General features: G+C 39.1%; 1 protein-coding gene across 1 annotated transcript in view; it reads left to right on the top strand.

The window, feature by feature from the left end:
* UBE3D (ubiquitin protein ligase E3D) overlaps nt 1-23849 on the top strand; it is a 160160-nt gene that overhangs the window by 83045 nt on the left and 53266 nt on the right. The window contains exon 9 of the mRNA XM_055136148.1: nt 10731-10869. Within this exon, the coding sequence (XP_054992123.1) occupies nt 10731-10869 (139 nt within the window). The remainder of the gene's footprint in view (nt 1-10730; nt 10870-23849) is intronic.

Here is a 23849-nt window from a genome sequence, read left to right as displayed (position 1 = left end):
AAACAAAAACATTGTTTTATTAAAATAAAACAAAATTAAAATAAAACATTAAAACATTAATAAATTAAAGGTGATTTTAAGATGAAAAATAAGTTCTTTCCAGATTACCAGGAACTTTTTTTCAACTTATTTCCTAGGTTAAAAAAATACTCAGATAAATTCTTAGTACAGAGTAAATGGTTTCAGGGTATGTAATATTTTTGTATCTGGAATAAGAAGTATTTCTGTTAAAAAAAAAAAAGGACAAGTTTACTTTTCTCTTCATACTAGTAAATTCGGTATTTAACTGGCTTTCACCAATTTTCACCACGCCAGGTGTCATTAATCATAAGCCAGGTGTCATATTGCATAATATGTTGTGTGTGTGTGTGTGTGTGTGTGTTTGATAGCTAATGTCAGTGGTTAAGTATCAAGGAAAGAGAAGCTGTCTACCTAATATTTTTAAAATCCTGGTCATTGGAGTTGTGGGGGTTTTTTGAAAGTAGTTTATTGAAAAGTAACAAAGAAAAGAAAAGGAACTTCCTGTGTGGGAAGAATTTAGTATAGAACCAAGTTCCATTGGAAGTTTCAATGAAAATATTCTTAGGTTCCAGAAGTTTCCATTTAGTAATATTTGGGGCCTGGAATATAGTATCAAGATTAAGGTATTTGCTCTTGACTAACCCCAGTTCTGTTCCCAGAACCAGTCACTACCAGAAGTGACCTTGGAGCGCAGAGCTAGCTAGAAATAACCCCTAAGTACTGCTGGGTGTAACCTCCAAAACAGACAAAAAGAGACCCAAAGTAGTTGGTTCTACCATGAAAAGATTTAGCCAAGTATTTCCTGTCTAGCCTTGCTTTCCCAGGGAATACTTTTTGATCTTTAGGGTGCTTTATTAAAACTTTGGGGCATGATTGCCATCTTATGTTGTTGCTGTTGTGATGTCTGGGAGTTGCACACTTGGTTGTGATGTTTCCAAGAGTTCAGCTTGAGTTGTGGGGCAGGAGAGATCACAAACTCTGTTGCCGCTTTGGGAACTCTATTCAACAGAGCTCCCAAAACCATGCTTAGTGCATGTAGGTGGCATTGAGAATTGAATTCATGGCAGTGAGAATTGAATCACACTAATAAGGCATGCTCTATTTTTTTAAGTAATTTTTATTGGATCACCGTGAGATACAATTACAAACTTGCATGATTATGTTTCAGTCATACAATGCTCGAGCACCCATCCCTCCACCAGTGCACATTTTCCACCACTATTGTTCCCAGTGCCCCACCCACCACCCCCACCCTATCCCAATCCCTGCCTCTATGGCAGGTACAAGCCCTTTTACTCTTTCTCTAGTTTGGGGCTTTATGATTTGCAATACAGATACTAAGAGGCCATTATGTTTGGTCCTTGGTTTACTTTCAGCACATATCTTCCATCCCGGGTTATCCCTCCAATCATCATTTACTTAGTGGTTCCTTCTCCATCCCAACAAGGCCTGCTCTTTAGTTACTTAGCCATCTCCTACACGCTCTTTATATCTTATTTCAGTATATACAAATTAAGTTATTAAACGATTAGTCAATTTAAGTTATGAAAATAAGTATTTTCTATTCAGATTAATTTGAGACTCTATCTTTTCTGGAACAGATAAGCTAGGCTTTCATTCTACCAGAGTGAAATTTTATAGTTATTTGACTTGACAGAGGTCACAAGTTTGGGGGCCTATAGAGATAGTACAGGAATGAGGCACTTGCCTTCCAAGTGGCCAGCCTAGTTTGATCCTTGGTACCATAAATGATCTTTTAAGTTCTGCCAGGAATGATTCCTGAACAGAGAGCCAGGAGTAAATCCTGCTAAGTATGGTCCAAAACCAAAACAAAAAACAAGAAATCTGAAGTTAAACATGAGGATAGTTTCTAAAATCAAAGAAAGACTCCTTTTGATGGGAACATGAAGATATTAGTGATCTTGGCACTTGATTTTTTTTTGGTTGTTTTTTGTTTGTTTGTTTGGGGGCCACACTAGGCAATGCTCAAGCATTACTCCTGGCTCTTCACTCAGGAATTGCTCCTGGTGGTGTTTGAGGGACCATTTGGGGTGCTGGGGATCAAACCCTATGTGTTTTCTGCAAAGTATCTTATACACTGTACTATTTCTATAGCCCTAGCACTTGAATTCTTAACTCTTTTCGTAGAGGAGCAGAATATTTGGTGAGTGGATTTATATTTTCATCTGCAAAACAAAGCCATTTGTAACTAAGTGTAAATAATTAAGTTACTAATACCCAAGAGACCAAAATACTGGTCAGATCTCATCTTAGCTGATTGACACCATTGTTAGGTGCCCTTGTGCAAAAGAAGGACCTTAGGGTTTCCAAGAAGAGACCATCTGAGATTGGACTTAAGAAACAGATTAAAAAGACAAGTGAGGAACATAGAGAAGATCATGGTATTCCATAAAGGTAGGGGAGGTGAGGGTTGGATATGGTACAGAACACTAGATATATCCCCCTTTGAAGCTATGGGTCCACAGAACTCCAATAAATCTTATCTTCCCCCACCCCCCATGACACCAAATATGGTTTCGCTGGACATCTTAACAAAGTTTGAACTGAGAAAGAAGATAACTTATTTGTAATACCACATGAGAGAAGTAAAAAATAAAAATAAGCCTTTGGCCTCTGCTTTGTACTTTGTGTATTATAAACTCTTAAATCCATGTGAGCAAAGAACTGAAATTGTATGAGTGTAGGTAATGGTGATTAATGTACAAATTTACTAAGTTGCCCCCCCTGATGAGACAGGCTGCCTCACGGTGCCCATTGAGAGTTTGACTTATGAGAATATTTGGCTGTACCTAATTTATTGCATCACAACCCTCATCCGTTGACTTACAGTTATTAGAAGATTGAAAGTGATTAGCTGATTTCCTCTGGTAATGGAATATGGTAAAAAATGTGAGCCAGGAGATCTTCTCTTTAAAAACTCTTTGAAAACTTGTCCTAAATGGTTACTCTTTTAATATGCTAACACAAATATTATGATATATAGCTTAAAATGGAACTGTTTTTAATATTTCATCAAAGATGGTAAATTAGAAATCAGATTTTAACCTAAAAGCATTAATTCTTACTCTGAATGAGGACCATAAATTTTGAAAAAAAATTACGGTAAGTGGAGGAAGCTAGACCAAAAAGACCCCTCATATTTGTCTGATTTCATTTATATGATTCATTTATATGATAGAGGAGCATGACTTGATTTGGGGAAACTGAGAAACACTCAAAATGACCTACAAAACTTTATCTAAATGAGCACTCTTCTGAACACTGTTAATATAACTATTATTGTTTTAATTATAGTTTTAATCTTCATTATCATAGAGCTCTGTCACCTTGAAAAATCAATTCTTAGAAGTGAATTCTTTTTATTTGTGGTGGGGGGGCGGTGAGGGTTGGTCAGTTGGAAGAAAAGATGAAATCAGGCAATTCACTGCTCTATGGAACTAAGACTATGTTGAGTGAACTTGGTCAGAGGAAGAGGAGCAAAGATAGAATAATCTCCCTCATGTGAAATAATATAACGAAACATAGTAAGGAAATAATGTTCAATAGCAGCAGACCCTGAGAGAGCCTATAGAACTGAGTCTTCCATGAAGGTGGGGTGGGAGAAAAGGAAGGAACCTTGGTACATTGGTGGAGGTATACTGACACTCTGGTGATGGTTGTGGTTTTGGAGCATTATGTATGTGCCCAGAACTATTAAAAACAGTATTGTAGGGGTGGTAATGGAGCGATAGTACAGCGGGTAAGGCTTGCACGCGGCTGACCCGGGTTTGATTCCTCCATCCCTCTCAGAGAGCCTGGCAAGCTAGGAAGAGTATCCCCGCCCGCATGGCAGAGCCTGGCAAACTACCGGTGGCATATTTGATATGCGAAAACAGTAACAACAAGTCTCAGAATGATGATGTTACTGGTGCCCGCTCGAGCAAATCGATGAGCAACAGGATGACAATGATACAGATAGTAATTGTAGGGGCGGAGTTATAGTACAGTGGGTAGGGCGTTTGCCTTCTACATGGCTAACCTGGGTTTTATCTTCTGCGCCCCATATGGTTCCCCGAGCACCATCGGGAGTAATTCCTGAGTGCAGAGCCAGGTGTAATCCCTGAGCATTGCTGGGTGTGACCCAAAAAGCAAACAAACAGAATAGCAGAATCATGGTGCCTAAATAAAAATGGGGGAAATGATGAAACCTTACAACAACATGGGGCCAGAGCGATAGTTCAGCAGGGAGGATGGATGTTTGCCGATCAACACAATCCCTAGCACCTGGCACCCTATAAACTCCCCCCCAAATGCCACCAGGAGTGATCCCTGAGCACAGAGTCAGAAGTAAGCCCTGAGTCGGATGTGGCACCAAAACAAACAAACAAACAAAAAAAGAAACAACAAACCTCCCCAAAAAACTTTGCAACAACATGTGTTGTGATTTTTATTGAATTATTTTGTAATAAACTTTATTTTAAAATGGTGTACAATTGTTTTCATTTATTCCACATATGTTTATATACATATGTTTTTCTATAGCAACTGTTAATTTTTTAATTGGAGGGGATAAGCTGTTCTTTGTAGACAGACTTCTAGTTATTACAGTTCTAATGCTATCACTTCTAATTATGAAGTGTCTGGCATACTTGTTCCTGGGGCGTGTTCTCTTCTTTGATGAAAGGCTGACAGTCAACTGCCTCTGTTCTTAGCAGCTGGTGCCATGCACTAATACAGGCATTTAGTAAAAACCAAGGTTTTTAATGTCTTTGACATGAATTAATTCACTTACTTTTGAAATTTTTGTTCTGGTATCTTTTTTAAAGCAGAATCATTTTACTGATACTTAGTGATACATGGTGGGCAGGTGGGAGGAAGAGAGAGATCACTTTGATGAACTTATAGGTTTTATGACAGAAAGTTTGAGGGCTGTAATTTTCAGGTTTTGTAGAACTGAATTTTTTCTCTTAAAAATTCAAAGTAAATGAAACATTCACAGACTAGAAGGAAATATTTTTTCCGACCATTCATCTGACAAAGAGGTTACTATCCAAAACATATAAAGCACTTCTAAACCTTAGCAAACACACACACACACACACACACACACACACACACACACACACACACACCAAGTATTTCCATTAGAAATGAGGAGAGAAGATGTACAGAAACTTCCACAAACATCTGCATGTCTTCAAAGAAGATATAAATGACATTGAGATCTATGGAAAAATGCTCTGCATCACTTATCATCAGGATTGCAAATCAAAACAACAGTAAGATATGATCTCACACCAGTGTGATTGGCACACTTCAAAAGAACAAAAACAACTAGTGTTGGCATGGATGGGTGGGAAGGAACCCTCATCTGCCTCTGGTGGAAATGTAGACAGCTTTACCCTTTTGGGGAAGCTTTCACATAACCTAGGAATTCTATGGAGGGAAGATAGTGCAGGGGGCACAGTGCTGAGAGGAGAGCTTTGAGACAGTAGTAGGGTAGCTGATATTCTGGTGAATGCTATGGTGTTAGACTATTGTGTGCATGAAACCCTGCCATTGACAGTACTGTAAATCACAGTAGCTAAAAGAAAATGCAGTATCTGACATTTTGATTTAAGAAACTTAGTTTTTTCCTGTCATTTTCAACGAAAATACTGCAATTTCAAAATATTTTACTAATGGATCTTATGTTAAAATATATAAGCACAATTGATACGTGCATTTTTCAAGTTCTTTAAAAAATAGCTTTATATATTATAGTTTAAAATGTAATGTTAAATATAATGGAGTTAATATGACTTATTATAAGTATGCCAGTATACTAAGTTGTTTCAGAATTTTGTATTCTTGGTAGTTCATCATAATTTTAAAAGCATTGATTCTTTGTTTAAATAAAAAATATTTTATCATTATCATAGCACTGAGTTGTGGTCATTTGCCTATTTTGGTGTTTTGAGAACTTAAATTGATGGACTTATTATTGATGCAGCTTTGAAATTATATTTAAGATATCTAGATATATAAGATATCTTTTATTTAAATATTATTAGCTACTTTTGCAGGTCTTCCTAGGACTGAAGAATATACATTAAATACTAAACTATGAGAAGCATAAGAGTTAAGTATCTACCTCTTTCTGCCTTTGTAAACACTATTTTGGACTTCTGTGAAATACTGTAATTTGGGTAACTATTTCTACTCTGTATCATTTTTCCCTTTCTAATTGCATTAAATGGATTCTATGTTTCCAGGAAGATTGTGTTACCTTTCCATTTTTCTTAGATCTTTTTTTACCATATATTGAATAGTCTTTTATTCATTCTCAGTTATACCATTTTTGTTATAAGTTTAAATCTCCGCCCTTTCCACCTTTTCCTTGTGTCTTTAAAAATAAATAGGACATACTTTCTTCTCTAGGGAATTTTGTCAAGGCATATGTTTAGAAATAAAGATGGTGCGTCCTCTGCTTGCATTTTGGTATCTTGACTAAGGTCATCTGGCTGACAACTCAGGTCTCCTAGGAAAGCTTTTCCTTTTCCTATACCTTAAAAAAATTACAGAAATACATTTCAATTTATGTTTAATGTGTTGTTTCTTTTGAAGTATATTTCTTGGTTTTATTGGGAAAGATTAGTGATGGAGGAAAGATTAGCTAAGCTGTTTTTATAGGAAATATTAGAAATAATCCAAAGTCTAGATTATTGCATTCCTATATTTCTCTCTCTGGGAGAAACTGGCAAGCTTCTGAGAGTTTCCTGCCCACATGGGACAGCCTTGCAAGCTTCCCCTGGTGTATTCATATGCTAAAGCCAGTAACAAGCTGGATCTCACTCCCCTGACCCTGAAAGAGCCTCCAGTGTGACATCATTGGGAGGGCTGAGCCGAGAGACTTCTAAGATCTCAGGGAAAGGATGAATGAAGAGGTTACTGAGCCCGCTTGAGAAATCGATGATTAACGGGATTTCGTGTTCGTGATCGTGATATTTCTTAAAATGGTTTTATTGATCACAGAAATTTATATTGATAGATGAGCCATTGGTGGATAGTCTTTGAAAGTACCACCTATGATTCAACCACTGTGTACCCTAAATTCCTTATAATGAGTTTGACCATTGATATCAGATAAATTATATTTTCAGTATACTAGGACATCTATCTTGATTGCTCTTGACTCTTTGTTTCTAATTATCTTTTATAAAACTGTAAACCATTATCTAAAAGTTTTAGGTCATGATTTGTCATTAGTTCTGCTTTCAATGCTCTGTGTCCAAAGCTATTTTTATTTTTTATGTATTGCTTGTTTTACATAGACAAAGATATTTCTGTGAGAATTAAACAATGTGTGTGATTAAAATTATAGAGAAATGCAAAATATAAACATCAAAAATATATACTGTTGAAAAAAGAATGAATATAATTACTGGAATCTTGTTAAGTCTTTCCAATTAGTCTAATTTCAAACATTACGGTTCAGATTGTTAAAACATGAGATGCTTGACACATAAAACTTAAGCCATTATTTGCCTTGGAGATTTTCAGTTTTTTTAGCTAGAACTTGTTCAGAAAGTCATGTGCTTTGGCTTGGTTTGCCATGTATTAAAATAAGAAAGAAATGTATTTATTTGGGTTGGGAGTATACCTGGACTCTGTACTTAATGGTCACTCCTGGTGGTAATTGGAGGACTTCTGCAGTGCTGAGGAACAAACCAGGGCTCAAGCACCTTACTCCCTATACTGTCTCTCTCTGGGGCTGGAGTGATAGCACAGCGGGTAGGGCGTTTGCCTTGCACGAGGCCGACCCGGGTTCGATTCCCAGCATCCCATATGGTCCCCTGAGCACTGCCAGGAGTAATTCCTGAGTGCATGAGCCAGGAGTAACCCCTGTGCATTGCTGGGTGTGACTCAAAAAGAAAAAAAAAACCCATCCATCATCCTATACTGTCTCTCTCACTCACGAGTGGAAAAGATCATACTTGAGTTTCTTTTCATCACTTACTGACTGTATGGTCAGTATTATATTTTCACTCAGTAGAGATAAAAACTATTACAGCTTAAGGACTAAAAAAAAAATGCTAATGTTGAATTCACATACCATGCAAATATTTGTAATTACAGAGATATGAATAATGCGTGTAACTAATTCTTTCTTTGTTGGTAGTTATCATTAATATGAGAAGTGTTCTTTTGTGTAAATTTTGGTGTCTTGGATTGTTTTGTTTGAATTTAAAAATCTTATAAGATAATAACGCTTTCCTGAGAGTGCTTCTCCAAGGGTACTTAAAGAGTGGCTGAGGCAGAGCTGGAGCTGTAGTACAGCACGTAGAGCCGGGTGTGCCCGCCCCTTTCCAAAATAAGAATGGCCTAGGGACTGCATTCACTTGGAGGCAGATGGGGGATTGAAAAGGGGGGGATACTGGGGACATTGGTGGTGGAGAATGTGCACTGGTGGGTGTTTGATCACTGTATTATTGAAACTCAAACATGAAAGCTTGGTTACTGTATCTCACAGTAATTGAATTAAAAAAAAACAAAGTGACCTAGGGGCCAGAGTGCTGGTATAGTGGCTGAAGCCCTTGCGTTGCACATGGCTACACCAGATTCTGTTCCTGATGTTCCATGCTATTCTAGGGGCCCACTAGGAGTGATCCCTAAATACTGAGCCAGGAGTATGCCCTGAGCATCTCCAGGTGTGCCCACTACACTCCCCCTCACACCCACGCCCCAAAGGAAAAGAGAGGCCAACGGCAGTGCTACTGCACTTTAGTTTCTATTTACTATATCACAGCACAGCAACTTAACATGCCGACTCCTTTGAACAGCACTTAAATACTCCTTTGCATTGCAGCATCATTATAACATTAATCTGTTTCTAATTTTTAAAGTAACACTACTTGAAAAATTAGAAAGCAAAAAGTCAAAAATGTAAAAAAAATAGATTGTTACTTTCTGATATTGGAAACAAGTTTATATTTATTGTATTACCTCCTAATCTTTTTTTCTAAACATTCAGCCATTTTTATTTACCAGAATATACTAATATACAAGCCCCACGTGAGCGTGTGTGCGTGCGTGTGTGTGTGTGTGTGTTAAAATAGTTTTATTTGAAGAAATTTACTTCAAGAAGTGTGAGAGGAGAGAGAGAGAGAGAGAGAGAGAGAGAGAGAGAGAGACATGTTCAAGAGAGAACATGGACTTCTCCAGAGTGAAAAACCCTACCACCCATCCCTTATTATACAAGTTCTTATATAAAGTGTTAAAATTCATTATGCTGTCTACCACTGATTGTTCACGAAGCTTGCATTATTTGCCTTTAATGCAATAAAGAGCAGATTTATAAAAAAAAATTTACAGGGCTGGAGACATGTATTATATATATATGTATGTATACACATACATGCACATATATATATGTATATACATCTATGTACATATAAGAAGCTCTTTAGTCGGGGCACAGGAAGGAAATGCCCTTTAAATAGAAAACTTGATAACATAAGACCCAGATTTTTCTTATGTTTCTCTCTTAATGAGTTCCTGATTTTCCTCTTTAAGCATTATACAGGAAGTTGGGAAACTAGAATTCCAACCAGTTGTATCATTTTCTAAACATCTGCCTCATCTCAAAGAAGTCTCTTTCTTCTGAGCCCTCAATTTCCTCATCTCTTGAATTAATTTTTTTTTTAACATAAATACTACAGGTTGTAGTAGAAATGCTTCTTGGATCAGGTTTTGGAGGAAAAAGAGCTCCTGCCAGTCCTTACCCTTCAGACAAAGCAGCTTTCCTTTTAGCACCGCAGCGCTGTTGTCCCATTATTCATCAATTTACTCAAGCGGGCACCAGTAACGTCTCCATTGTGAAACTTGTTGTTACTGTTTTGGGCATATCAAATACACCACGGATAGCAAACCTGGGTTGGCTGCATGCAAGGCAAACACCCTACCCACTGTGCTATCGCTCCGGTCCAGCTTTCCTTTTATTTATATTAAATGTGGAGGCATTTACAAAATATTCTGTTATGAATATATTCCATATTTGGAATTTGCAAGATTACAAAGGATTGTATCACTTTATAAGTTTTCATATTACTGAACTAGATGTTCCACAGGGTACATTTAGCTCAGAAACAATTTTTATACCTTTGGGGAATAACAAAGAAGGAAATAACAATAGTTCTATTGTTGAACATGATGTTGGATGTGTAACAGTAAATAGAACAAACAAAGCATTCCTTATGTTAACGTTGATCTCCCCTTTCCACATATTTCTCATTAGTGACACTGCCTTTCATCACTTATCACTGTATTACTGTGATCCCATTGCTAATCAATTTGCATGAGTGGGTGCCAGTAATGTCTCCATCTGCCCCTGTCATGTTCAGGGTCAGCGGAATGAGGTCCATTATTGTTACTGTTTTTGGCATATTGAATACGCCACGGGTAGCTTGCCAGGCTCTGCTCTGCCTTTCATAGAAATCTTAAACTCTGTGAAATATTGGCCTGAACATTTTGCCTAATCCATCTGTTTTAAACCAAAAACATTTAAAGAAGTCTTGAACATTTCCTCAGCGGATTTTTAGTATAATTGTTCGTTTCTATTACTGGTGCACTGCTCTTCCTCCCACACTGCAAGTTTTCTTCTTCATCAGATTTTTAAAAAGAATTTTAATCAAAGCACTTATGAAATCCCATATACCCATGTGTTTCAGACTTGCCAGCTCGTGGGAAAATGACATCAGTGTTCACTCTCTAACCCTGCCCTCTGCCACCTGCCTAGAACTACTGTTGATCTTATCAAGAAATAACTCTGCTCTGCCTTCATCCCTTCGTTTTATGAATTCCTTCCAGGTAAGGAGCAACTGCTTTACCAGAGATTGATTTCTCAGTTCCATTTGTTCCTCTAAGGATCCTGTCTTTCACAGGTATGGTCCATGGAAACCCAGTTTCAGTCATAACAGTAATAAGTACAGTGCGTGAATTGCCCCATCTTTCTCTCTTTAAATAAATGGACAAATAGAGTTCCACATCGATTAGATAGATATCTAGTCATGGCAGCATCTTTGACTACCTCCAGGGTTGTTTTCAAAAAATGCCTAGAAAAGACACTTGTGAATGCCATGCTCCCTTGCCTTGCTTTGCCCTAGGACATGGGTTCTCAGTAATTAGTGTCTTTGTCACTGTTAGTTTTTAGTCAGATTGCCAAATGGATATTTAGTAGAGATCATTTCCTAGCTGCCCCCCCCTTGCACATTTTCCTCTTCTCTTTAGTTCTTCTCTTACCACATCCTGCTACAACCATACTTCCTATGCTCCTAAGAAAGGACATAGTCAGAACAGAACAGTAAAACTGGTAGGAAGCAGCCAATTATCCCAAGGGTGGCAAATGAAAATTAAGGCATTCACTTGCCACTGTATGTGGCGATATAGCTACTGTGCCATATAGTTAAACATATCTATTACTCTTTAACAGTGGCAAAGCATTTTTGAGCCTTCTAAAGCGAGTGTGAAGACCACATAGGTACTGAAAAAATGCTTCACTGACATTTGTTTCTGCTTCTGAAGGTTTGCGATATAGCTTAATGAGATAATTTTGGATTGGTTGTGTATTACTTGGTGCACATCTTGTTTAATCTGGTAAAAAAAAAAAAGCATGTGTCTTTTTCCTTATGAATTATAGTTCTGAAAATCAGTGAAAAATTAACTATTTCTTTCTAATTTGCCTGCATAGTCTCCTGGACATCTGTCATGTTGATTGTCTTTATGGTTGTCTTCTTTAGACATTGGCCTTCACAGTAGCTAATTGCATATTTTTTATTATTGTCAATCAACCCTGCAATCTCAGAGGCAATTTGAGTACAGCTTCTTATTTTTTTGGAAGTGAAATAGAGTGAGTTGGCCAGGAAACATCAGCTTGTTATAAACAGACCTGGACTCACTAGCGGTGCTCAGGTAACTCTCATCGGCTACCTGCATGCATCACTCGCCAGATGAAGTAGAGGGCATGTGAGTGGTAGGTGGATGCTGACTGTGAACTACCTTGCAGTGTATATACACACACACACACTTTTTTAAAATTATTTGTAATTTTATTTATATAGTATCCTAAGGGGCTGGAGCAATAGCACAGCAGGTAGGGCGTTTGCCTTGTACGCAGCCGGCCCGGGTTCGATTCCTGCGTCCCTCTCCAAGAGCCTGGCAAGCTACTGAGAGTATCCCACCTGCACTTTAGAACCTGGCAAGCTACCTGTGGCATATTCGATGTGTCAAAAACAGTAACAACAGGTCTCAGAATGGAGATGTTACTGGTGCCCGCTCGAGCAAATCGATGAACAATGGGATGACAGGACTACAGTATCCTAAATCAGAAATGATTCATAATTCTGTTTAACAAACTATATTCCTTCTAAATTTTATTTATTAGACTGACCATAGAATAGCATAACAATTTGTGAATACCTGTAAGTTTATATGAGAGGGGGTGAGTATAAGAAATAACAGCAGTTATCAGTGGGGAGCAAGACCAGAAGATGTGGTATTTTTTAAATTATACTTCCTCCTATTCTCTTTTAAGTTTTTATGTGGCAGATGAGTGGGCAGCATTAGAGATGCCTTTGACTTGTAGGGCTTTATGGCATATGGAGGAAGTAGAATAATCATCCATGTGTGGTATAAATTGAGGATTTTATTACAAAGTAGCCTCAAGTCTTAAAGAGATGAAAAGGGAAATCTAAATTCAGGGTGGGAAATTTGAAAGGGCTGATTTGTGTTTCTTCTTCACAAGACAGAGGAGGTCCTCCTTTATTTCAGAATTCTAGCTCAGTTCACATAAACACACAGACAGGAAATACCAGCAGCTTTTGCTGGCATTGCTGTTGTCCCTCAGCAGCCCTAAACAGAGCTCTGAGAACCATCAGGATCTAAATTATTGAGTGTCTCTCCCTCTTGGTCACTGTACTTCATCTAGTTTAAGTCCATTTGCTGAGTACTATCATCAGTAGCACATGTGCTTTCCCAATTTCCAAGGCACAGCGAAACTTGGCACATGTTTAAGTGCAATGTGTGTTTAGAAAGATTTTGTCTCTGGTTCTCCCCCTAGAAAGATGCATCCACCCTTATCAGAAACATGCCAGAAATAAGCTTTTCTCTGCAAGTCTTCACTGTAAGATAAAGAATCACTGAAAACAGGGTGGATGCCTATGGGGATTAGAAAGTGATACTCTGCTTTTTCATTTTCTAACACCTACTTGATCATTTGTTACAGTGGCAAGTAATGGGACTGAAATTTTGCCCATATTTGCGATTTTTTTTTAATTGGAAGCTCACTTTAATGTACTTTTTTTTATTCAAAGCTCCATTGGCAAAGCTGTAAAATAGAATGATACTGGTTTAAGGTACCATCTTTGCATTTCCAATTCTCTTACTTTCCAGGTTGAGACAGTTACTGTGAGCAACACATCTTTTTCTGTAAAAATGTTATTTTAGATTGTTGAGTATTCAAATGACACTCGTATTTGAACTGTTGTCACTGCCAAATCCGGAAAGGGTTTATTTTATTAATTATAGCCACTAACATATGTGAAATTCTGCCTTCTTAAATTACATTGTATCTTTTTTCTCAGAACCAATAGGGAGATCTTCTGGTCGTTTTGTTATGATTTTAACTTCTCTTGTTATTGTTATATAGCCTTAATATCCCTCATGTGGTTACGAGCAAACAGCGCAGAGTTTGGTTGAGAATCATTGATGTATTGTTATAGCTATTATTGCAGCTCTGAGAAAAGTGGACTTATCACTCTCTGCTTAAAATCCTTTCATGACTTCTGCTGCGAGTAGAATAATATTCAGTGATCTTCTTTAGCCCTATAAAGCTGGGTAGCATCAATCCTGTGTTCTTTCTGGCTTCATCTCCTGCTGTCTTTCTTCTATTTGTTCTTGGCTTGAGCCCCACTAGCCTTACTTCCTTTTTCTTACCACAAGCTGCTCTGCTTCTGGAGTTTCTGCTCTGGCTCTTCTCGCTGGCATCAGGAGAATACCCTGGACCAGACCTTGACAGGAGTCAATCCTTCTGATCTTCAGGTCTCAGCTGAAGTGTCCACTACCCAGGAAAATAAACTGACGCTCTACAGGTTTCTCTCTCTTTCCATCACCATTATTTTATAACTGTACCTTGTTAACTTTTTTTTAAATAATACTTTTCACAATTTGAAGTGATCTGGCTCACTTTATGTTTTTTTTTTTCCCTCTACTGCTGACTAAAAACAGAAAGACTATTTTTATTCAACATTGCCTTAGCATACCTCAAACATATTTGGAAATAGGTAGCATTTTATAAATATTGGCTGAATGACAATAGTTGGCTTACTGGCTGGCTGTATGTACAAGTAAAATACTGATTAGCATGACCACTTGCCATTGGCGTGGTCACAGCACAAAAGACTGAGCTAGGGGAAGCAGAGGCATGAGTAATAAATTTAGGAGTAGAAGTAGCAACTCTTTCCTGATAATAGGTAAGGTCTAAATTTGAGATGTGACAGCAAAATAGAGCACAGGGTGGGTATCTTCATTGAAATGATAGCCTGGGATTTTTTTTTTTATTTTTTATTTTTTTTTATTTTTTTTTATTTTTTTATATTTTATATAATGTAGGAGTACTGCCATTTATTCAGCCATTGATTAAGCTGATTAAATTGGGCTTGAACTCCACATTACTTTTTTTAAATTCTATTCTTTTTTTTTTTTAATTTATTTATTTTTAATTAGAGAATCACCGTGAGGGTACAGTTACAGATTTATACACTTTTGTGCTTATACTTCCCTCATACAAAGTTTGGGAACCCATCCCTTCACCAGTGCCCATTCTCCACCACCTGTAAACCCAGTGTCCCTCCCACCCTCCCCAATCCCATCTCCCCCCCACCCCACCCTGCCACTGTGGCAAGGCATTCCCTTCTGTTTTCTCTCTCTAATTATCTGTTGTGGTTTGCAATAAAGGTGTTGAGTGGCCGCTGTGCTCAGTCTCTAGCCCTCATTCAGCCCGCAACTCCCTTCCCCCACATGGCCTTCGACTACAATGTAGTTGGTGATCGCTTCTCTGAGTTGACCTTTCCCCGGAACGTGAGGCCAGCCTCGAAGCCATGGAGTCAACCTCCTGGTACTTATTTCTACAGTTCTTGGGTGTTAGTCTCCCACTCTGTTATTCTATATACCATAGATGAGTGCAATCTTTCTATGTCTGTCTCTCTCTTTCTGACTCATTTCACTCAGCATGAAACTTTTCATGCCCATCCACTTGACTACAAAATTCTTGACCTCCTTTTTTCTAACAGCTGCATAGTATTCCATTGTATAGATGTACCAAAGTTTCCTCAACCAGTCATCCGTTCTGGGGCATTCGGGTTTTTTCCAGATTCTGGCTATTGTAAACAGTGCTGCGATGAACATACATGTGCAGATGTTGTTTTGATTGTACTTTTTTGCCTCTTTGGGATATATTCCCAGCAGTGGTATTGCTGGGTCAAATGGGAATTCAATATCTAATTTTTTGAGAGTCATCCAAATTGTTTTCCAGAAGGGCTGAACCAGTCGGCATTCCCACCAGCAGTGAAGAAGGGTCCCTTTCTCCCCACATCCTCTCCAACAGCGGTTGCTTTTGTTCTTTTGGATGTGTGCTAGTCTCTGTGGTGTGAGGTGGTATCTCAAAGTTGTTTTGATCTGCATCTCTCTGATGATTAGTGATGCAGAGCACTTTTTCATGTGCCTTTTGGCCATTCGTATTTCTTCCTTGGTAAAGTTTCTGTTCATTTCTTCGCCCCATTTTTTGATGGGGTTGGATGTTTTCTTCTTGTAGAGTTCAACCAGTGCTTTATATACCATTGATATCAACCCCTTATCTGATGGGTATTGTGTAAATATCCTTTCCCATTCTGTGGATAGTCTTTGGATTCTGGTCACTGTATCTCTTGCGGTGCAGAAGCTTTCACCCTGCTCGTGGATAGGGAGAATCAATGTTGTCAAAATGGCAATACTCCCTAAAGCATTATACAGATTCAATGCGATCCCTATAAGTATACCCATGACATTCTTCAAAGAAATGGATCAAGCAATCCTAAAATTCATATGGAATAACAAACGTCCAAGGATAGCTAAAACAATTCTTGGGAAAAAGATGATGGGAGGCATCACCATCCCCAACCTCAAACTTTACTACAAAGCAGTAACAATTAAAACAGCATGGTACTGGAACAAAGGCAGAGCCGTAGACCAATGGAACAGGGTGGAATATCCCTACACACAACCCCAAATGTATGACCATCTAATCTTTGATAAGGGAGCAAGAGATGTGAAGTGGAGCAAGGAAAGCCTCTTTAACAAATGGTGCTGGCACAACTGGACAACCACATGCAAAAAAATGGGTTTAGACCTTGACCTGACACCATGCACAAAAGTCAGATCAAAATGGATTAAAGACCTCAACATTAGACCACAAACCATAAGGTACATTGAAGACAAGGTCGGCGAAACCCTCCACGATATTGAAGATAAAGGTATCTTCAAAGGTGACACGGAACTAAGCAATCTAGTAAAAACAGAGATCAACAAATGGGACTACATTAAACTAAAAAGCTTCTGTACCGCAAGAGATACAGTGACCAGAATACAAAGACTATCCACAGAATGGGAAAGGATATTTACACAATACCCATCAGATAAGGGGTTGATATCAATGGTATATAAAGTACTGGTTGAACTCTACAAGAAGAAAACATCCAACCCCATCAAAAAATGGGGCGAAGAAATGAACAGAAACTTTACCAAGGAAGAAATACGAATGGCCAAAAGGCACACGAAAAAGTGCTCTGCATCACTAATCATCAGAGAGATGCAGATCAAAACAACTTTGAGATACCACCTCACACCACAGAGACTAGCACACATCCAAAAGATAGCCTGGGATTTTTGAATAATGAAAAATGTTCAAAGAAGACTTTAGCCTTGGAGACAGCTGGTAAGATTCAAGATAAGCAAAGTGGCGCCATGTACTGGACTAATGCCTAAGGCGGTGCCTCTTGGTCTGCTGGAAGTGAGTAGGTTGCAACCTCTTGCTGCCATCACTTCTGCCTGTTGGATTGCACTTGAGATGCTTCAGAGGTCTAGAGTCAGATTTCATAAAGCCATTTTCATGTCCCTCTTGCTGGGTTACCAGTTTTATAAACCAGAAGTTGAATCAACAGTAGCAATTTTAAATCTGAATTAGTCTAGAAGGTGGAACCTTTAGAGCAACTACGTTTGAACCACCAGTGGACTAGGACTACTGGTGTTCATGGCACTGTGCATTATTTCTTGGAATCCTAGCATGTGTGGCTAGAAGGACTCATTAGTCTATTTTTATGGATCAGCAACCAGATCCAGGAAAGTAACATTGATGTTGAAAGCTGAAACTGATCTCTATGTCCTGTTTTCTGCATTGCACAGGATGCTGACTTTTCTTTAGATAGAAAGGAGATTTTTCCATGCTAGCACCTCTCTAGTCCTGTGGCCAGGTTCCTAAGAATGCAGATGTGTGCTTTATAAATAAATCAAACATTAATCATCATAATAATGAAGGTTTAATAGCTAATATTTGTTGTGTTTTCTCTATTCCAGGTCTTTTTCCAAATGTTTACCTTACTGGTTTATCTCAGTTTTATGAAAACGTGTGTGTGTGTGTGTGTGTGTGTGTGTGTGTATTTTTTCCCATTTTGTAAATGTGCAATCTGAGCAAGAGATTAGTTTTCCTATACTCACACTTCATGAGGATGAGCCTGACCTGCAAAGCTTTACTCGTCTCTTAACTCTGACTCATTAGCTACTTTTAGGGCTGTGCTGGGAGCAGCTTAGGGGACCCTATGCTGCTGGGGATTAAATCTAGGCCTCTTGAATGGAAAACATGCATGTGTCCCCTTGAGCTATCTCTTTGGTCTGGTAACTAAGCCTCTTAAAATAGGTTTGGTTAAATAAAATTGGGTTTTCTGTTTGTTTGAGTATTGGGTTTTGTTTGTTTTTACCTTTGGGCCACACTCCTCAATGCTCAGGGGTTACTCCTGGCTCTGCACTCAGGAATTCCTTCTGGCTGTGTTCAGAGGACTACAGGGATGTCTGGGATCTAAACGGGGTGGGCCGGGTGCAAGGCTGTCATCTCTCAGGCTCTATTTGTTTTTTGTTGTTTGGTTGTTGTTTGTTTGCTTGCTTCCTTCTTACCTGAGAGAGTTTTCGGACCCCTCTATATGTGTAAGGACAGGTAACCCTCCTAGTTGCAGAATATAAAATAGGTTTTCCAACTGTACTTGATCCCAGGAAACATTGTCTAGGAGTATTTATTCAGTGAGTGCATAGAAGAGAAGACGCTGCACTGTCCTGCCTCAGAAGGTTTAAATAGCCAAGGCAGGGCACGCACATAGACAGCGGCAGGTCTTAGCTCCAAAACCAGTACTGCTTCAGGTTTACCTGGGGCTGGTTGTTTGGAGATTGCTAATTTATTCCTTGAGTAACTAGTTATCCTTCCAGTCAGGACTCGGGTCAGTAAGTATGAGAGCTGCCCGTGGCATTTCTTGGTGCACAGTGAATCAGCCTGGGGGCCCCAAAGGTCCATGTCATGCTTTCCCTGCTCCAGCTCGAATTTCAATGAAGTCTCATATTTTCTAACTACAGTGGAACTAGGTAGTAACTTGGCAGGGGCTTCCATTTATAGATTGTACCATCTGCCTAAACTCTGTCTCTTGCCCGACTTACAACTTGGCTCCCACTGAGAATGTCAGAGAGGTGTCTCTCTAGAGAGATCAGGGGTGTTCCATAGCCTTATCCTGAACCAAGGAATCCCTTAATGTTTTCTCTCACCCTACCTCATTAACTCTGACTACAGACCACCTGAACTGTGTAACTGGAATTTTTAAGAACACAGAGCCCCATAATCGAGGCTTGTTTTTTCTTTTCCTAGGTAGATCACTGCTTTCTACGATCATTTCAAATGTTTTCACACATCTGTTCTAAAATTCTCACAACATTCCCATTTTAAAGGTGCAGCAATAAATAATATAAGCAAGTTCATGTAATATCAAAGGGAAGGCTATGTTTTAAATTTTGTCATTCTGTTTCTGGATGCATCATTTATTCCATCTCATGATAGTTGCATCAAAGAAAATAACAAGTAGTTCTCTTTGACAGTTTTGGGTCTTATATATATTCTTTTCAATCTGGCAACAACAGTAACTCTTTTATCAATATCAGCCTATAGAGAACCACAACCTTCAAGCATGGGGAATGTAACATCATCAAATATTGTTTATCCTGGCAAAAAACCTTTTATGTGTATGTTTGTGATTTTATTATATAATAAAAATATGTTAAAAAGAGAAAATGAAAAACCTTCATAGATCTTATTTATTGCTACCTGGTATTAGCCAGGGATGTTTCCTCAATTCTAAATGGAAATAATGCACTGTTTAGAGACAGAAGGGTCAAGCAGTGGAGCATATTGAGATGAGACACATATAAGTATAGAGAAAAAATTCTGTATGGTATGAGGTGGTTTTGGAAGTTGTAGCGGGTCACTCTTATGTGCCGAGGTTCACACATCTTGTTGCCATGCTGGGGCATGTTGAGCCCATTGGTTCAAAGAGTCACAATCTTTTTAAGGTTTATTTTTTTCATTGTTTTAATTTTTAAGACACTGACTTGCAAAGCTATCTTAACAGTTTTTTCAGTTTACAATGTTACAACACATCCCTCCTCTAATAACCCCAGATTCCCTCTCATTCCCCCACCATCCAAACTGCCCCCTGGGCAGACATATAAGAAATGTGTTTCATATTACTTGCTCCAACAAAATCTATGGGAATGTCAAATGGAATTATCAGAAAATAAATTAGTAAAAGTAAACCTTTGCGATGATTGATTGCTATATGATTTTAACCTATGTAAATAAAGAAATTCAAATTATGTAATACAGTATAGTATATTGGCTATTCTCATTTACATAACTAAGTTTTCAACTCTTGACATATAAAATATATTGCATTAAATTTTATTTGTACTTGGATAGTGGGTAGGGCGCTTGCCTTGCACGCAGCTGACCCGGGTTCGATTCCACCGCCCCTCTCGGAGAGCCCAGCAAGCTACTGGGAGTGAGTATCTTGCCCACATGACAGAGCCTGGAAGACTCCCCATGGCATATTCGATATGCTAAAAAACAGTAATAACAAGTCTAACGATGGAGACATTACTGGTGCCTGCTTGAGCAAATCAATGAGCAACGGGATGACAGTGATAAAGTGAGAGTGATAAAATGGATATTATTATACTTGGATATTATTTTTATTATCATACCTTCACAAAGCTTCTTAAAAAATTTTCTATGTTAATATATTTTAAAGTTCCCATGAAATAGACAAAACCTACAAATGTAAAGTTAATTAAGGGTGAAGAGAATTAAGAAAATTTAAATGGAAAAACTGAATAGTCCTGTAAAATTACTAAGTGTTTTATTCTGAAAAAGGGAATATTGGCTTTATCTCAAAAAATTGACTTTTTCTCAGGTACTATTTAAGTGTTTTCATAAATAAGTTAAAAAATTGCAATTAAAATACTGGATCAAAAAAAGCAATCATAGACCAATCCATATGATTGAGACATTAATTTATTGTTAAAAATGTATCAAATTCTTTTCCAAAGTAGAAATAAACATACCTTTTCTAATCTAGTAGAAGGCAGCCATGATAACAATCATAATGTCATGATTGAGTGCCATACTCAGTGCTGTATGTTGGGAAGTTTGTGCTGTATGTTGGAAAGTTTGTGCCATACTTTAAAAAAACTCTTTTAAGGCATCTTGCAAAACTGGTTTCAAAGCTATTAATCCCCTTAGCTGTTGCTTGTCCATGAAGATTTGTATTGTTTCCTCAAATCTGAATGACTAGCAGGAAAGAGTATTCTTGTGTGGTGTTTATTTTATTGAGTTTTTCATACACTTTATAAAGCTTTTTTTTAAAAAAAAAATTCTGTGTTAATGTATTTTAAAGTTTCTATGAAATAGGGCTGGAGTGATAGCACAGCGGTTGGACTTTCGCCTTTCACGCGGCCAACCCGTGTTCGATTCCTCTGCCCCTCTCGGAGAGCCAGCAAGCTACTGAGAGTATGGAGCCCGCACGACAGAGCCTGGCAAGCTACCCGTGCGTATTGGATATGCCAAAAACAGTAACAATAAGTCTCTCAATGAGAGACGTTACTGGTGCCCGCTCGAACAAATCAATGAGCAACGGGGATGACAGTGACAGTGACATGAAATAGACAGAACCTACAAATATAAAATTACATTTGTTACCCTCCATTCTCTTGTGGCTCATAGTGTCTCATTTGAGAGATCTGCAGTAAATCGTATAGACTTTCCTTTGTATCTAAGTTCCTTTTTTGAGCTTGCTACTTTCATTATTCTGTCTCTATCTATGGCTTTTGTCATTTTGAGTACAATGTATCTTGGCATTTACCTAGTTGAATCTATTTTTGTTGGGTTTCTTTGGGCCTCTTTCATCTCAGTGTTTGTATTCCTTAACTCTGGGAAATGGTTATTGATGATTTCTTTAACTGTTGTTTCTTTTCATATTTGCCTTCTCGTTCTTCAGGGACCCTGAAGTGCCTCTTACATCCCATCATTCTCTGGTGTGCTGTTCATTTCTTTTGAGACTGTTTTCAGCTTCCTCTTGTTTTCTTTTCCTCATCTTGGTGCCCCTTAATATTTGGCTCAGCTGCTGTTGCTATTCTGCTGTTCAGAGTGATTTTTTTTTTTAATATCATCTACCATGCTCTTCACTTTTGCCATTTCTGAATTTCCGATTGTAGTCATTTTCTCATCTCAATTCATACTTTCTTGTGCTTTGCTATCTGTGTGATGATTTCTTTGAGTTCATTGAACATCCTCATCATGTCACTAAAATCACATGAGGAGTGACAGTCGCACCATTTAAAAAGAAAAATCCATTGAAAAACTGGACAGGCTGAGGAGAAAGTGATAAGAAGTGTATGCCTTCCCTATGCAAGGCTGTGAATTTGATCTGTATAACTACATGGCCCCCCAGCACTGTGGGCGTAGCCCTGGAGGCCTCTGAGCACCGTTGACATTGACTCATCGGGTCTGGTTGGCTGCATCTCCCTGTGAGTGCCCCTTTGAGACTTACTCCTGCTTAGGAGGACCTGAAAAAGAAAATCTATTGATATTATTTTTGTCTTTTCTGTACATTCCACTTCCCAATTGTTCAGAAACTAATTTTACAAATAATTCTCCCATATAGCTACTTTGTCATTCATTGTCTGTTAATATATGCAGTTAGAGAGAAGGCAAATACAAAATAATACATAAACTTTGGTTTTGTCATTTAGCATTTATTGGCATCTCAGGTGGAGAGCTTCGATGGGATTAAAAGTTTAAATTGTGGCGCGGCTCGGGGCTTCTCCTGAAGCTCCTGCCTGGCACCTTTCCGCCGCCGCCGTCGGATCCTGACCATTCTCCATCCTGCAGGTAAACAGGCAATCCTTTGGAGAGCCTGCCTCAGTGCGGAGAAGCCCCCCTCCCCGCCCCCTGCCCGCCGCGGCTCGGGGCTTCTCCTGAAGCCCCTGCCTGGCACCTTTCCGCCGCCGCCGTCGGATCCTGACCAATCTCCATCCTGCAGGTAAACAGGCAATCCTTTGGAGAGCCTGCCTCAGTGCGGAGAAGCCCCCCTCCCCGCCCCCTGCCCGCCGCGGCTCGGGGCTTCTCCTGAAGCTCCTGCCTGGCACCTTTCCGCCGCCGCCGTCAGATCCTGACCAATCCCCACTCTGCTGCTTAGGGGCGTGTCCTCATCTCAGGGGGCGTGGCATAAAAGTGGGCGTGGCTTCTTTCCGGAGCGGCGGCCGCTAACGCAGCCGCAGTTAGTTTTTTTTTTTTAACCATTCCATGCCTTCTCCTTTGGCCACAATTGATAGAATTCATTCCTTCAAAGAACTCCCTGAGGCCCTCCCTTTCTCCCACTTCCCGCTTCCGTCTGCGTCTCCCGAGTTTCTGAAGTCACTCCCTACTCTCCCGGCGCTCCCCGTCTCCCGAACCGGCTTGTAACTGCACACATCCCCCCCATCAACAGGAAGACACTGGGGGCGTGGCCTGTGTCTTAGTGGGCGTGGTCTAAAGTGGGCGTGGCCTCCTCTCAGAGCGGCCAACGCTAACGCGGCCGCAGTTATTCTTTGCTACCTCAGCTCAATCCGTACTGTGTATTCCTTTGAAAACTCACTTTTGCGATCTCAAACATTTACGCAAAATAGCCATTAGCTTAGGCTGACAGTATAAAACCTATCAGTGAATAAGGGAAGTTTAGCACAATCGGAGCCCCTTCTTCCCACAAAAAGGAAGAGGAATAAATAACTACAAGGTTCCAACTCTGCACCTCCGTGACAATATGAAGAAATAGCGAAAATCCCCTCCACGAAGAGAGGGAGAAGAAAAGATACTAGAAACCTCAAAAGAGTCTCCCAACATCTACGACCTCTCAGATAAACAATTCAGAGAGGAAATATGGAGGAGAGTCGACCTACTCCAAGCAACTATGGAACAAACATCCAATAAATTAAGGAAGGAGATGAATGAAGCGCTGGAACGGTCTACCAAGAAAATACAGGAAGAAATGAGAGCAGAAATGAGAGCAGAAATTTCAAACCTTCGAACCGAAGTCTCACAAATAAAGCAATCGGTAGATGAAATAAAAATATCACTAGATGCCCTCAACAGCAGAATGACTACAGCCGAAGACAGAATCAGCGAGCTTGAGGAT

Source organism: Sorex araneus, chromosome 4, assembly GCF_027595985.1.
Source record: "Sorex araneus isolate mSorAra2 chromosome 4, mSorAra2.pri, whole genome shotgun sequence".
NCBI lineage: Eukaryota > Metazoa > Chordata > Mammalia > Eulipotyphla > Soricidae > Sorex > Sorex araneus.
Note: the sequence above shows the minus strand (reverse complement) of the source record. Positions and strands in the feature narration are given on the sequence as shown.